General features: G+C 37.8%; 1 protein-coding gene across 5 annotated transcripts in view; it reads right to left on the bottom strand.

Moving 5' to 3' along the window:
- The window catches only part of TENM1 (teneurin transmembrane protein 1), a 234,956-nt gene that overhangs the window by 186,435 nt on the left and 34,430 nt on the right, over positions 1–14,091 (bottom strand). For 3 of the 5 annotated variants that reach the window (XM_058847819.1, XM_058847822.1, XM_058847820.1), the window contains exon 3: positions 10,162–10,173. The exons of the other annotated variants lie outside the window; for them this stretch is intronic. In XM_058847819.1, coding sequence (XP_058703802.1) covers positions 10,162–10,173 — 12 coding nt within the window. The remainder of the gene's footprint in view (positions 1–10,161; positions 10,174–14,091) is intronic. 5 annotated transcript variants of the gene reach the window in all.

The raw sequence follows: 14,091 nt of genomic DNA, 5'->3' as shown, positions 1-14,091 counted from the left end.
AGGATCCCTTATTAACCTTTCCACTGTAGAATTCTGCTACAGCAAAATAGAGCTAATGCACTTCCTAATGCAGCAAGACATTCATGTGTCCTGACTTCTCATCCATTTGGAAAGATGCTCTGGAGAACCAAGTTAATAATATATTTCTCTCTTTTTGGCAGCATTTTTAAGTACTCTTGTGGATACTGAGACAGGTGTCAGCTCAGGGAAACTGCTACTTAAGTAGGTTGTTTGATGGGACTGCATTCACTGCTGGATGGAATAAAAACATTTCCTACATGTTTGATCCAAGGAAAAAGAATAAATCACTTCAATAGCTTATCTAGGATTCAAAGCGCACAGCATGAGAGTATGTTGTTTCCTACAACATTATCAGGACCTCATTACACTTTTTTAAGGATGGCTTCCAACAGCTACATGCTCTTCACAAATTCCTTCGATTTTCCCCCTCTTTCTTCTTTCCACCACAATTTGTTTCTGGGTCATCCCCATCTCTCTCAGCTTTAATGTGCACCTCTATTTCATTGTACATTGTCCTTCTGTCCCTGCTTCCTCTGTCACCTTCTCACGACACATCACCACAGCTCATGGTGCATGAGGCCACACCACTGTGCCAGTGAAAAGTCTATTTCTGAACTGGAGTAGGCACCGGCACACAACTGAGCTGCTTGGGGTTAACCACAGCCACCCAAGGCAGAGTTGAGGCCACTCTTCCACTTCTGTGCCAATGCTTTCAAGCCATATGATACAGAACTCAGCAATCTCTGTTTTATTTAAAAGAGTTCAGTGGGACATTACCACAATTTCTGAAATAACAATTTAATAACAGGAGAGCATCTTATTTTCTAAAGCTTCTACATGAAGATAGATGTTTTTCCTATATACAAAACCAGAGCAGTAGTAGTATTTAAAATTAGTAACCAAGTGAAGAAAGAATTTTCCACTCCTTAATTAATATAAGGCCAATATAAGAATGTTAATATCCCTGAACTGAACAGTTTTGCTTCTAATAAATTAGGCTTTTAGGCTTTTAAATTTTGTTAATTTAAAATACTTGAATCTGGTTTATAAACAAAATATATGGTTCCTAGTGAAGCTCATCAGATTTTCTCAAGTCCAGTATCTTCTTCCCTCTTAACCTGGAAGCCAGTCTGTTCTCCAAGAGAAGCAATCGTTGTCCCCCTCAAGCGTTAAAAAGCAAGAATTTCCATTGATCCCAGTGGATCATAACAGATTATAAAACTTGTTCTATGACTGAACTAGAATACTGTGTTTCTTTTACTTTAATGCCATAGGAAAAATCCTCAAGTAGAGGAAGGCAGCAGAAATTCTGCTTCTATTTATGGATTTTCCCCCTCTGTTAGTTTTACTGGCACAAACTCCTAAAACTCCTAAAACTAATAGTGGTGGCGTAGACAGGCTTGCTGGTAGCCTCTCTGCCCTTCTCTGGCATTATTAATACATCATGTGTGACCTCAAAATGATCTGCAGACTCCTGAGGAAGAGACCCTCTAGAGGAACAGCATACTGAACACTTCTTGCAATAAATCTCTTATAAAGTATTTCAGCAGCCTGAAAAACAGAGGAAAAAAAGAATAAACTGAAAGGATTTAAGGGCCACCACAAACCTGTTACCTCAGAGAGCTGTGAAGGATAGAAGGAAAGCACAGCATCTGCTAAGTTTGAGTTTCATATTCTAGAGGAACACAAAGATGTCAAGAGCCCACACTTTGGTATATGTTCAGAAACTACATTCCTCTTGAGGAAAAGTGTCAGGAAACAGTTTAAAACCACAGATGAACAAAATGTACATGTGAAATAGGAGAACCACTCTTAATGTGTGGCAGAGGAAGTAAGTAGATTTAGGGTTGATAGAAGGCCCTAGATAGAAATACAAAGAGGAGATATTTCCTTTCTCAAAGCATGGCAATGAAGAGAAACAACAAACAAGTGGAGAACAAATTTCTCCACAGTCTTGCTTTTTAGAGGAATAAATGTGGTGATGGGTCTCTTATACCACTTGGACTACAGCTGTGTACCAAGACACTGTAGAATAGCTGAGCTGAACCCCAGCTAAGCCTTTAGAAATACAGCAATATTCCTTACAGTATCTGTTTGTAGCTTTTAGCAACCACAAAACACAGAGAATGTGGGATTTTTACTTTCTAAGAGCGTAACTCAACCAATAAAACTGGAGATCAAGGAACTTTTCTCCATTTTTCTGGTCACTAAGTGGCAGCACATGCTTAATTTCATAAATAATTCAAGGTAATAGGAAGTATTAACTTTAAAGTAATTATTAGCAAAAGTAGCGCTTTCTATAGGAAACACAACCAGCAGCATAAACAAATACTTGCACTCTTGGGAATAATTACATTTATATTCATTAAATGCATATTTTTCAAGGACATCAGTGTAGATAAGCATGGGTTAGGGCATAGCATTTCTTGCAACTTACTTCTTGCAACTTATGTATGATGCTGCATGGAAAAATGTATTTGGCTTAATCACAGTTTCAGAAAGGAACTAGGGTGAGACATGCTGCAACAGAACTACACATAAATCCAGTCCTAATAGCAGTAGAAATTAAAATCCAGACTTTTGCATTCTTTTATATGATACCAGTCTTGTTAGTGCTCCTAAAGAAAGTTGATTCCACCATGAATGGATTTTTCTTTGTTCACCCCAACTGTCAGGACAGGTTCCCTGGAATACTGCACTTCTCAAACCATCAAATATGCATCAGAACAAATATGAGCAATCCAAACGAACAATTCATACTCTCTGGCTAGAATATGTGTGTCATCCACACCCATTAATAAAACAGAACTCTTCAGTAAACTGGATAATGTTTCATTCAGAAACCAGATGATTCTGGGCAGGATTTGTCTCAACTCTCCAGCAGAGCAGGTGAATTATCTGGTATACAATCATACTGTTTGGTGAATGTGTTTAGGCTACTGGAATATTGCAAGAATGAGACACTAATGTGAAACACTGCAATATGACTGTTCACTGGCTATTTTTTAAACTGAAGTTATAGCATGATAATCACTACACAACTGAAAATCGGGAAACAACCATCACATTACCTGTAAATTAAAAAACCTTCAGGCTGCACATCACATCTTTCACTGAGCTGAGATCTGTATGTGTGCATACATATATTTTCAATGCTGTCAATCAATTATTATGTACTGTGTGCAGAAATTACATTAACCAGTGTATGGATTTACAAAGCAAGATTACAACAGGCTCTGAATGTTATGGAGAACAAGGGTAGGGAGGAGGTCACTAACTTAATGTAACAAAACTTCAGAAATTAAATTTTGAAAGAATTATTTTCAGGAGAAAGTTGTAGGAAGCTGGTTTATCACTTAAACTATTTGTCTAATCTTCTGAACACATTCCTTGCAGCAATATGACATTATTTTGTTTTTTCTGAAATTTTAACCATTTGGAATTAACCTCTCATACTACTTCAGGGTGTTCAGGGAAGCAGGACAGTTATTTGGATTCACCCAGACACCTCTAAGGATGATGTTGGGGACAATGTGTTTTATATGTGTCACTGGAGACTGCTCCTCTGAAATGCTCCAGGGCCCCCAGCTGTTGCTGGAACAGAATATTTGCAAATTGTGGTAGCATTAGCTTTTATGTCAGTCTTGCATCCAAACTGAATGCACTCAAGTCCTCAGAGACCCCTGGGTAACCAGAAAATGCTCACACCACATTGTAGAGAGGCTGAGGAGACTTCAGCCCAGGGCTACAGTGCTCAAGTCTCTGCTCTCACTGCTCCCTGCACTCATCCAGCAAGGATAGCACTAGGGAATGAGCCTTCCAGAGGTTTCCTCCTTCTGCACTCCCAAAGACCTCTGCTTAAAGGCACTTCAGTACGATGGAGAAGACTGTCAGCCGACTGAAACTACTACAGAAGAGACAAGATATGATTAAACCATCTGGTCAGAAACCAGATAAATGGAAACAAGAAGTGAGGGGGGGAATCATTAAAACAGAATAAATTAAATAAAAATAAGAATAAAAAGAGCGAAAGGAAGAACACACAAAACCAAATTGAGCAGGAACAGAGATCAGATCTCTTGGAAGACTGTTGTGATGACTTGAATCTGAATGCAAGGTCCATGAGGAAGAAATTAGGTAAGGAAGAAATTAAGAAAGAGAAAAGCTCTGGGGCAAAGCTCAGGCTTGGAAAAAAAGCACCTGGGACAAGACCAGGGGAAGAACTCAACTTCAAGGAAAGGAGTGGAGAGAAAAAAAGAAACCAAAACCAAACTAAAACACCATACCTCAGAACAAAAAAAACCCCACCCAAAACAGCTTCCTACTGCAATCAAACATTTGCCAGCTCAAGTAGAGTAAATGGTAATATTTGAACCTAGATGTTAGAAACTGCTCAAAACCAACTGGTGACAGACAATAATTACACTTTTTATTTTGCCTTTTTTTATAAATCTACAGAGTTGCAACTTAAGTCAGTGAGAGCTATTCTTAGTCATATATTGCACTAATATCTGAAGTATTCTAAAACAAAGCAGGTGTTGAGCAGTTCAAAGTAGATGCCCAAGTTTAGCAGGTATTTTTCACTTAATTTATATTGGTGAATCCCTTAATTTATATAGGTGAATCCCTACCCATAAAATGGAGGTAAATATCCCCCATTGTTTCCCAGGGTTATTGCAAAGAGAAATACATAAACATAGATGAAGTATTTGAATAGCATAGCGATGAACGCCGCAGTGATGAGCACCATAGAATTGCCAATAGAAATCTGATACTACTGTAAGAACAGGGGTTGAATAGTGCCAATATATGAGACTTAAGATCCCACTGAACAATTAAAACGAACTAAATCATCAAATAATTTATCATCATGGTGGCAACAGTCTCTTCTGTGAACTCAAAATGACAGGGAGAGGTCACAGGCAGAAAATGCAATCAGTGACTATGACAAAATGTTTATGCATACAGACCTTTAATTCTGACACTAGATATATTTTTGATAACTAGATTTGATGTTCTTAGACTAATGATCATTATCACAAGAGAAGAATAAATACAAAAAAGCAGCACTATTTCACATGAAAAGCCAAACACTGAAAATGCATCTGTAGCACAAAATGATATTCAGAGGGCTGAAAAGATTCGAGTTTAACAGAGATGGCAACACATTGTTAAATTATTTTTGCTAGAAACCTTTAATTTCTCAGTGAATGTTTATACTAACTGAGGAATATAGGAACATGACTTTCCTTTGTTCCAGACCTCTTTCCCATGGCACATTTCTATTCACAATGCAGAAGATCACTATTCCAACCTCCCTGGGAACATGTTTTGTTTAATTTCATGGCATAATGATATACACAATATAGACACATTCTCATTTCATTCCCCTGCTCACTTCTCTGTGGTCTTTGCCTATATGAAGAATAAAGACAGATTTCAGTATTTGTTGTAGAAACATGATGAAGCAAATTCTGCTCCCATACAAATGCGTTTATACAGCATGGCTGAAACCTTCTCATTCATAAAATGTAAGGATTAGTCAGCATGTAAATGACAGTAATAATTAAATTAATTTAATCACGTGTATTTACACATAACGAGTGCCTTTGCCATGAGCTATTATTAGCACTTGTAAATTAATTCGTAATAAGGTAGCAGAACTATGTCTGAAAATGCCAGCAAAATGCTTGAGTTTTAGAACTTCTAGAGCACAAGATCATGTTCTGTTCCTATTCTGGTAACTGGCTCAATGAATGTCAAATCATGCAGCCCTTCCTCAGGTAAAACCCCCAGTTCAAAAAAAATGTTTTTCCCAAGGAAACTAGTCAGAAGCCAAATAAAAGTACCGCTACTGTTTGAAATAAAACAAGTTGTGACTGGGCTTTGCCACTAGTGCTGAGCTGGACTGAGCTGCTCAGATGCCCTGTAATTGTAAGCTCACAGAACATGCTGCTGTTGGAGCTCGCTGCAGTCACATCTGCTCACTGTGCTTTGGAAACAAAACCAGACTGATATATAACTTGAATTCTGGATCTTGTTAAAAAAAATTCTAGGCCAAGGGTCATTGTTTCCTATGCCTTAATGTTGATGGGGCAGTCATGAAGTGTAATGCTCTAATGTGAGATGATAAAATGCCTTTAGTACATTCCTCTGCCTCACTAGATGCAGAAGTCACAAAAGAGTAGCACTCAACTGCAATCGATAATGAAAGGGAAGACAGTCTTTTCCACATACCAAATGTGTTTGCAAATGTATTTAAAAACACTGCAATAAAGTTAATATACTGTTTTATATTCAAATGTAAGTCAAACTTCTCTGGTTCTCAATGAACAATGGCAACACCTGATTAACATTTGTTCCAAAGCAATTTAACTTTTTCCAATGGTCTCAAAATAGTCACATTCCAGCCCATGGATAAGAAAATCACTGTTAGTTCTATTCCAAAGAAACAGTCTGTAAGGTTTAGACAAGCAGAATTCTCCTCAAAATAATTTTTTTGTTAAGGATTGCCTCAAACCAGGTGCAGGACTTTGCACTTGGTCTTGTCAAATTTTATGAGGTTTGTGCAGACTCACCTCTCCAGCCTATCCAGGTCCCTCTGGATGGCATCCCTTGCCTCCATCATCACCCACACCCCACAGGTCAGTGCCACTGGCAAACCTGCTGAGGGTGCCCTAGATCCCACTGTTCATGTCATAACAAAGATGTTAAACTGCACTGGCTCCATTTCTCACCCAAGGAATGCCACTCACTCCTCACTGGCCTCCACCTGGGCATTGAGATGTTGACCACAACTCCTTAAGTCCAACCATCCACCCAAGTCATCCTTGTATCAAATCCATGGCTCTCCAGTTTAGAGACAAGGATGTCTTGAGAACATCTTGAGGTGTCATGAGAACAATGTCAAATGCTTTGCACAGTTCCACGCAGATGATATCAGCTGCTTCTCCCTTATCCACCAACACTGTAACCTTGTCATGAAAGGTGACCAAATTTGTCCGGCATGATTTGCCCTTAGTGAAGTGATGTTGGCTATCACCAATTACCTCCTTATTTTCCATGCATCTTAGCAGAGTTTCCAGGAGGACTTGCTCCCTGATCTTGTCCAGCATCAAAGGTAAACTGACCAGCCTGTAGTTTCCCAGGTCTTCAATTTCCATGTCAAGTACTTGGCAAGACATACAGATAATGCTCAAGAGATACACCACATCCCCAGTTCCAAATTTTCCAGAGGAAGTATTCAGGAAAGCCTGCTTCTAACAGAGGAGATGAAATATAATTACAGGTGAGATACACTGCACTGACAGACACCTTACAGATCAGCCACTCAAAATGCAAAGTGGATTAATTAGCAATGTCCACCCTAATCAAGAGCTTTAAGAACCAAAAAATTACATCTGTCTGGACCCATCAAAAGACTACAAACCAAATGCCTCCAACTGAGGCAGAAAAGCCAGTGCACTGCAATAGATGAAAAACTTCAAAAGAAACAGACCTTGCTATACCTGAAATTTGAAGTGCAAACCACACAGGAAGAAGCTGTGATTAACACCTTGTCAGGGGAGGGCAGCAATGTGGTAGGATAATAAAGGGAAGGTTATAATTTAATCTTGGCATAGTTTGATTAGATGTAGATTTCTTTAATTTCTTTGCATAAATCTTTAATAAACATTTGCCTGTTTGGGTTACCATAGATAAATACCTTCACCTGTATTCTACCAAAAATCCCCTTTATTTAATGGCTAACTGATTATTGTACAAGTCCTTCTGTGATGAGTAGGCATTATTATTTTACAAATGGATCCCACCAGCTCGTTCCCAGATGTATCATCTTCAGATTCAATAAACTTCCTGCATAAAAAAGAAATTGAACAGCCCTTGTCTTATTAGTTAATAGAAAATTAATTTTTTAGTGTTAATTTTTGGGCTTGGGCTGGTTACCAAATGTTTAGGGCAGCTGCTAAATCTATAGACTACACACGAGTGAAAGATAGAAAGATGTATTGGGTTACTTCATTTGACTACTGTGGATGCTAAATGCAAAAAGCAAGCAGGAACACAGGGCCTGTATGAAACTAAGTCACACAGGCTTCTCTCACTCTGGTCTGAGAAAGTGTAAGAAAGAATCCAAACAGTCCTTGGTAAAGGACAACAATCTTTGCAGGTGTTGTTCAGGAAAACAGTCAAGGGGTGGTGTTCCACTTGATCAATAACAGTGATGTGTAAGTTTAATGACCAATGAGAGTTTTACCTCTTGGACCTTCTCGAACCTGTTTATAAAACAGGAACTAGAATAAAAAACTTTGCTCTCTTGGACAACACAGCTAAGAGAGTCTGTGTCGTTACTACCTCGCTGTTCCTAGTATAGTGTGACAGACTACGAACTGATGAAGAACAGCAATCAATAATCACATGCTTGCCATGTCCTCTGTAGTATATACTCAAATGTATTGGCTGCTTTTAAACAAACCAGTTTTGCAGCCACAAAACTTCTACCATTTCATTTATTGCTTCATACTACTCAAAAACAGACAAGTTGGAAAAATTTAACAGTCAGTAGAAACACAATAGCTTTACAGAAGCAAAGAAAGAGCCAATGCACCCGTCCAGTCTGATCACCTTCACAGTCAGAACAAGTTTCAACCAGTGACCCTCACATTAACCCTCATAACACAAGGGCTCCAAGTAATAAGGACTTTGGTCCCTTGGCAAATTATTCCCATGTTGAATGACTACACTGTTTAGAAACTGTCTCTGATTTCATATTTAAATTCCTCAGACTGCCACTTACAGCTCCTGAACCAACACAGCTGGGTCTGTTGTCTGCCAGCAGAGTTCTGCTGCTATTCTGCACGGTGCTCCTGGTGATGACAGCATCACCCAGGATGTGAGATCTTACAGAGCTCCTCCCTCCCTGCACCCCATACTTGTTTCAATTACCTGAGTAACAACTTAAGACTATCTCTACAGATTCAGGCCTTTTAAAAAGCCTTTCCTTGAAGAAAAAGTCCTAAAGACACAACTGCATTTTACACTACTCTGAGATTCTTTGATTTTATACATCCCCGGTGTTGAAATGCTCAGAAGTGACTCACCTGAGAAGTCTTAATGACAGCTGCAATATTTCATAGTTCCCTGACAAGACACATGTAAAGATGCAGCCTAAAGTAGCATTTGACTTGTTGGCTCCATTTATCTCATTTACTGGCCCTTAAGGCTCCCTTTCAGCATTACTGCTTTCTAAAATAGCTCTTGTTAAATATTTTATATTTGGTTACTATTCCCCATATTGAATTTCATTCAATTTTCTGTGTATCCTTCTGGATCTTTGAAATATTTGGTATTGACTTGTGTGTCAGGGATGATGTTTTAATGTCTGCAGTTTAAGTATCAGGTAAGAATCACATTTCTGACACATTTCATGACAATTTCTCATAAATATTTTTATGCCCCTAACACTGTGTCATGCTATCATCCCCACATTTCAGATATTAAAAGCCTAACCAGCTACATTTTAATACTGTAATAAACACCTACAATTTTTATAATTTAAAAATTGAAAATACCAAGTATATTTGGTAATTAATGTTTCAAAACATAGGCAATAAAGGCAGCAAGTAACCCTTTTAATGGTCTGTTCCACTTCCCTGTTTCAACTATTGCTACTTTTATGCTACAAAATACTATGTGGGAAACAAAGGTTTCAATAAATTAAAAATATAAAAAACAATTCTCCTTGACACAATGAAAGTTCCCTCTGCAGAAACTAAACAGTTGTGTGAAGTCTGACCTGATACCACCCAAAAAACAGATAAGAATAATAAATTCCCAGTTAATAACAAAATTCTTTATTGAAGAACTTCATGCATATTACAGGCTTAGAATGAACCTGTGGAAGAAAAGTGATAAAATAATCAATATATATATATATATATATAAATCTATATCATTTGGGATCTTCAGAGGACTGGCTCATGTTTTAGCTGTATCTGTATAAAGTGAAGTAACATAAGTCTTGATTTTGATGACGATCTATTAGCGTTCTTCTAATGCAAATAATAATAATCACTGCCTAGAAGCATTGTTTGGGAGATTAGAAAATTGCCAGCTGATAAGGTTAACAAAGTTAACTAAGACTGTACTTATATCCTGTCTCTAAGGCAGTGTATTATTCTGATTAGGCTTATTTTTCGCATTTTTTCCTACTATTTCATTAACTGATAAAACTTCATTCCATATACTGAACATAGGTAAGCATTTCTAGTAATACTAGACAACCTGCATGAAGAGGCGATCTGGTGTAATGAACACAGAGTATTTCCAAATGCTTTAAATTCCACCCAGCAGAATGCGAGTGACTATGGCTTTCTCTATACTTACACTACATTTTGTCATGTTTCAGCTTCTGAAATAACAGCTCAGTGAAACCTGGTTTTCTACTTCTTGGAAATTTTCTTTAAGGATAACTATAAATTTCAGTCACAGTTACCAGTTCATCACAGAACTGAGGTGACCCAGAAGCATGTCTCTACCTAATTCCCTGGGTGCCCTCACGTTAGCAGAACAAGATACATTCAAGAGAAGTCGAGAAACTAATTCAAAGATGAGGAGTTAAGAAATGTTTACTTTTTGGGATGTTTGCTTTTCTTGTATCTGCACATCGATCATTTACATGAAACAGAGAGAAGAAATTCTCTCATCTGAAGAATTTTGTAACGTTTTTCAAATTAACTGAAATTTTGATGTTATAGTTGTGCAAATCAATCCAAACGCCAGCAAAAAATTTACAGAGATAAACAAATTCCACATTTTACCTGCTTACCTTTTTAACTTGTGTAGCGACAGATTTCAGCACAACCACTCACACTTATGAGGTATAAAGATACTGCCACGCCTCAAACTGTCCAAGCTGCTCCAAGAAGCAGCTGAATCGAGACAGAGCAGGCATGCATTTAGCACCTATCAGTATAAGCAATGCAGCCACTTCCAAACTTGCATCCTGCAAGAGGTTGACATGCACTTTAAAAGATCTTTCTCTCTATTTCGGGAGTATTAGAAAGTCCTCTAGTACTCTAGAAATAACTGCTTTGCAAAATTATACATGTATTTGAAAATTCATTTGACACCTCCGGTTTCCACTTCTTCACTTGACTAAGCTGTTTTTTCAGCTTTATCAGTCCACTGATACTTAGGATTCAAGCCTCAGAATATTACTAAAGCCTTTACTAACACTATCACCAAAATATGTTGCTGTTCTCAAAGGACTCAAGGAGTCTTTAAGACAGGCAAGCAACCAGAGAACATTACAGCAGGAAGAAGGGAAAGCAGCAGGATGAAAAGCTTCTGTGATGTATTTTTTGGCTGCCATGCTGTACACTTGAGCTACTCCAAAGAGTACTCAGTTGCTGTTTTCATTTCTCTTCCATGGGCATCTAAAACTTCAAATTCCATAGTCACATACTGAAAGGGCAGCAACAAGAGGGATACTGGAACAGGAGACTGTGGGTAGGTTTTTGTGATACAGAAAATTTCTGTCAAAGATTATCATTGAAACATGATACGAGCTGGCAAAGCCAACAGTCAAACATCTCCACTTTGTGGACTGCCCTTCTTGCTTCCCAGCTGGCTGAGGCTCTGTTTCCACATTCTGACTCCTAAATTTCCCTTGTGGGAACCTACAGCCTGAGCTCTGCCAGCTGTCCAGAGTCCAGATGCACCTACTTGAGTCCATGCATGGGAACTTTTTTTTTCATGACTGCACAAATCTGAAGCTTTGGAACAAAACAATCTCAAACCATTTGAAAATGGCAACTCACTGCTATTTCTCTATCCAGAAGCTTCTTGCCATATGAGTGGCCACAATTCAGTTTCTCAAGAGCTCTTACTGTGCCTGAAAGAGAAACTTAACTGAAACTGCAGGATTTGACTTAGCTTTCTGCAAAACCTGAAGGAATGTGTGGGTTTTTTTCCTTTTTCCAAACAGAAAGTACTTAATAAGTCAATCTAAACTGTTACAGAAGTAATTAATGAACAAATAATTCTACACAGATTTAAGCAAAAACTCAGTTGCTTTAGACTTCACTTATTATAGCTATTTAACATTAATAAGCACTATTTGAGTTGCAAAGCAATTTCAAATAAATGTGTTTATTTTATTGCATGTACAGCTGTAATGGCTGTTTTTGCCATTATTAGCCACCAAGCAATGTATACGATATCTAGAAGAAAGCTCAAAAAATTCCACTAGAGCTGGGTGGTGAAGTACAGAAAATACTTTCTATTTGATTTTGTATTAAAAAGAAATTGGATATCAGAAGTCTGAAATGGTGATGTCAGAAAGATATTTTGAGAGATATTGCAGAAGACTGCCTTTAGAGAAAAGATGTCAACAAAATGAGTGACTGAAATAATGTGGAGTACTTCAGACATGGACAAAAGGTACTAGGGATCAGAAATGAATTATTACACTCTAAAACAATTCAATAAAAATCGAACTGTAGTGCAGTAATCAGAAAATGTATTGGAAAAGAGATAGGTTATAAAAAGAAAAAGGAGCTTTCAAGTACTGTAGGCTATTAGCTACTACTGAGAAATCTGGATTCAAGAGATTATATTTCTAAAAAAAATATGCACACAACCAAACATAGGTGAATTTGCTGTTCAATAGGTAGTGAACTATAAAAATTAAAACGATAGACTGGAGACAGAATTACAGTCTAAAATAAAAATAATCAATGCAACCATCAGTAGGAATTCTGAAATGAAAACTGTACTGGCTGAATACACAACCACACAGGCTTCAGGAAGAATGACTCAATTATGTTTTACCCCACAGGCAAAGACATAAAAGATAGTTGTAGACACATTGAACACATCACAGAAAAGCATTTGGGCAGTGCCCCTTGCTGCAGAGGAAGAACAGCAACTCTAAACAGTGAATAATTAGAGACGCCCTGGAGGAAATACATTTAGGCTCTGATGCCTTTGGCAGAGCAGCCCTGGCCCCTGCAGCCACTGTGCCCACCTTCACAAATGCTCACCAGCACATGCTGCCCACACACACACACAGAATGGGAAGGGAGGCCTTCCTTTTTTCAAAGCAATGGAGAAGCACTGGAACAACTTCTCAGCTGGGAGAAAGAAAGGCTGAGGATTTTTGAAAAAGGCACAAAATGTGAAGTCTCATTTCTAGTCACATATGCTTCCTTATAAATATATATCACTATCATCTTCCTTATAAAAGGAAATTATGTAATATTCTGGAAGATCTTTTGGCCTCAACAAAAATTTACAAGTACATAAAAATAAACCTGGAGATTTTCCCTTCATCAGGAGCTTTATCGCTTTACAGCAAATGTTCCACCCCCATCTATGATCAGCAGCATAACCTAAACCTTTCCATGGTAATCAAAAGGTGCAAGCATCCACAAGTTGTTTTGTCATAAAGAAAATAACACAGAAGTCTCTAGTGCTGGGCTGTAAATCCTGCATCGCTCATCAGGTTCCACTGACAGTGCACAGCTCACAAGCAGCTCTCTTACTCAACAATTCAAGGAGATACAAGTAAGATTCATTTCAAGCAAATTACATCAGATACTTTCTGATTGTGTAACTAACTGGAGGTATGTTTATATGAAATTACGAAGAAAAACATAAATCCCAGGCATGTATTATGTCCCCACCACTTCTGCCAAAGAAAAATACTTGCTCTAAAAGACCTTAGAGTGATTGGGCAATAAAAAAGTTTGTTGTCTCAAAAGCACTGTTTGGAGAAAAATTAATCAAACAGGAAAACCCAAAGTGTTACTTGACACTGATGTTGAACAAAGCAATGAGAAGGCCAGACAAGTCTGAACAACGCTTACTGTGACTTTGGTATATATAAAAGGTATGTATCAATTCGTAATATACATTTACTCAAAAATAATTGTAAGCAGAGAGAAAAAAGTTTAAAAGCTACATTGAAAGATGAGAGTAAAACTCTTCCAATTAAATAGGAGGGAGGAGTGCTATGAATCATAATACAATACACAGTCTAGAAATACCTCAACTTTTGTCCCTTTGTTA

The sequence above is a fragment of the Poecile atricapillus genome, chromosome 12 (genome assembly GCF_030490865.1).
Source record: "Poecile atricapillus isolate bPoeAtr1 chromosome 12, bPoeAtr1.hap1, whole genome shotgun sequence".
Classification (NCBI taxonomy): Eukaryota; Metazoa; Chordata; class Aves; order Passeriformes; family Paridae; genus Poecile; species Poecile atricapillus.
This window is presented reverse-complemented; position numbering and strand designations above follow the sequence as displayed.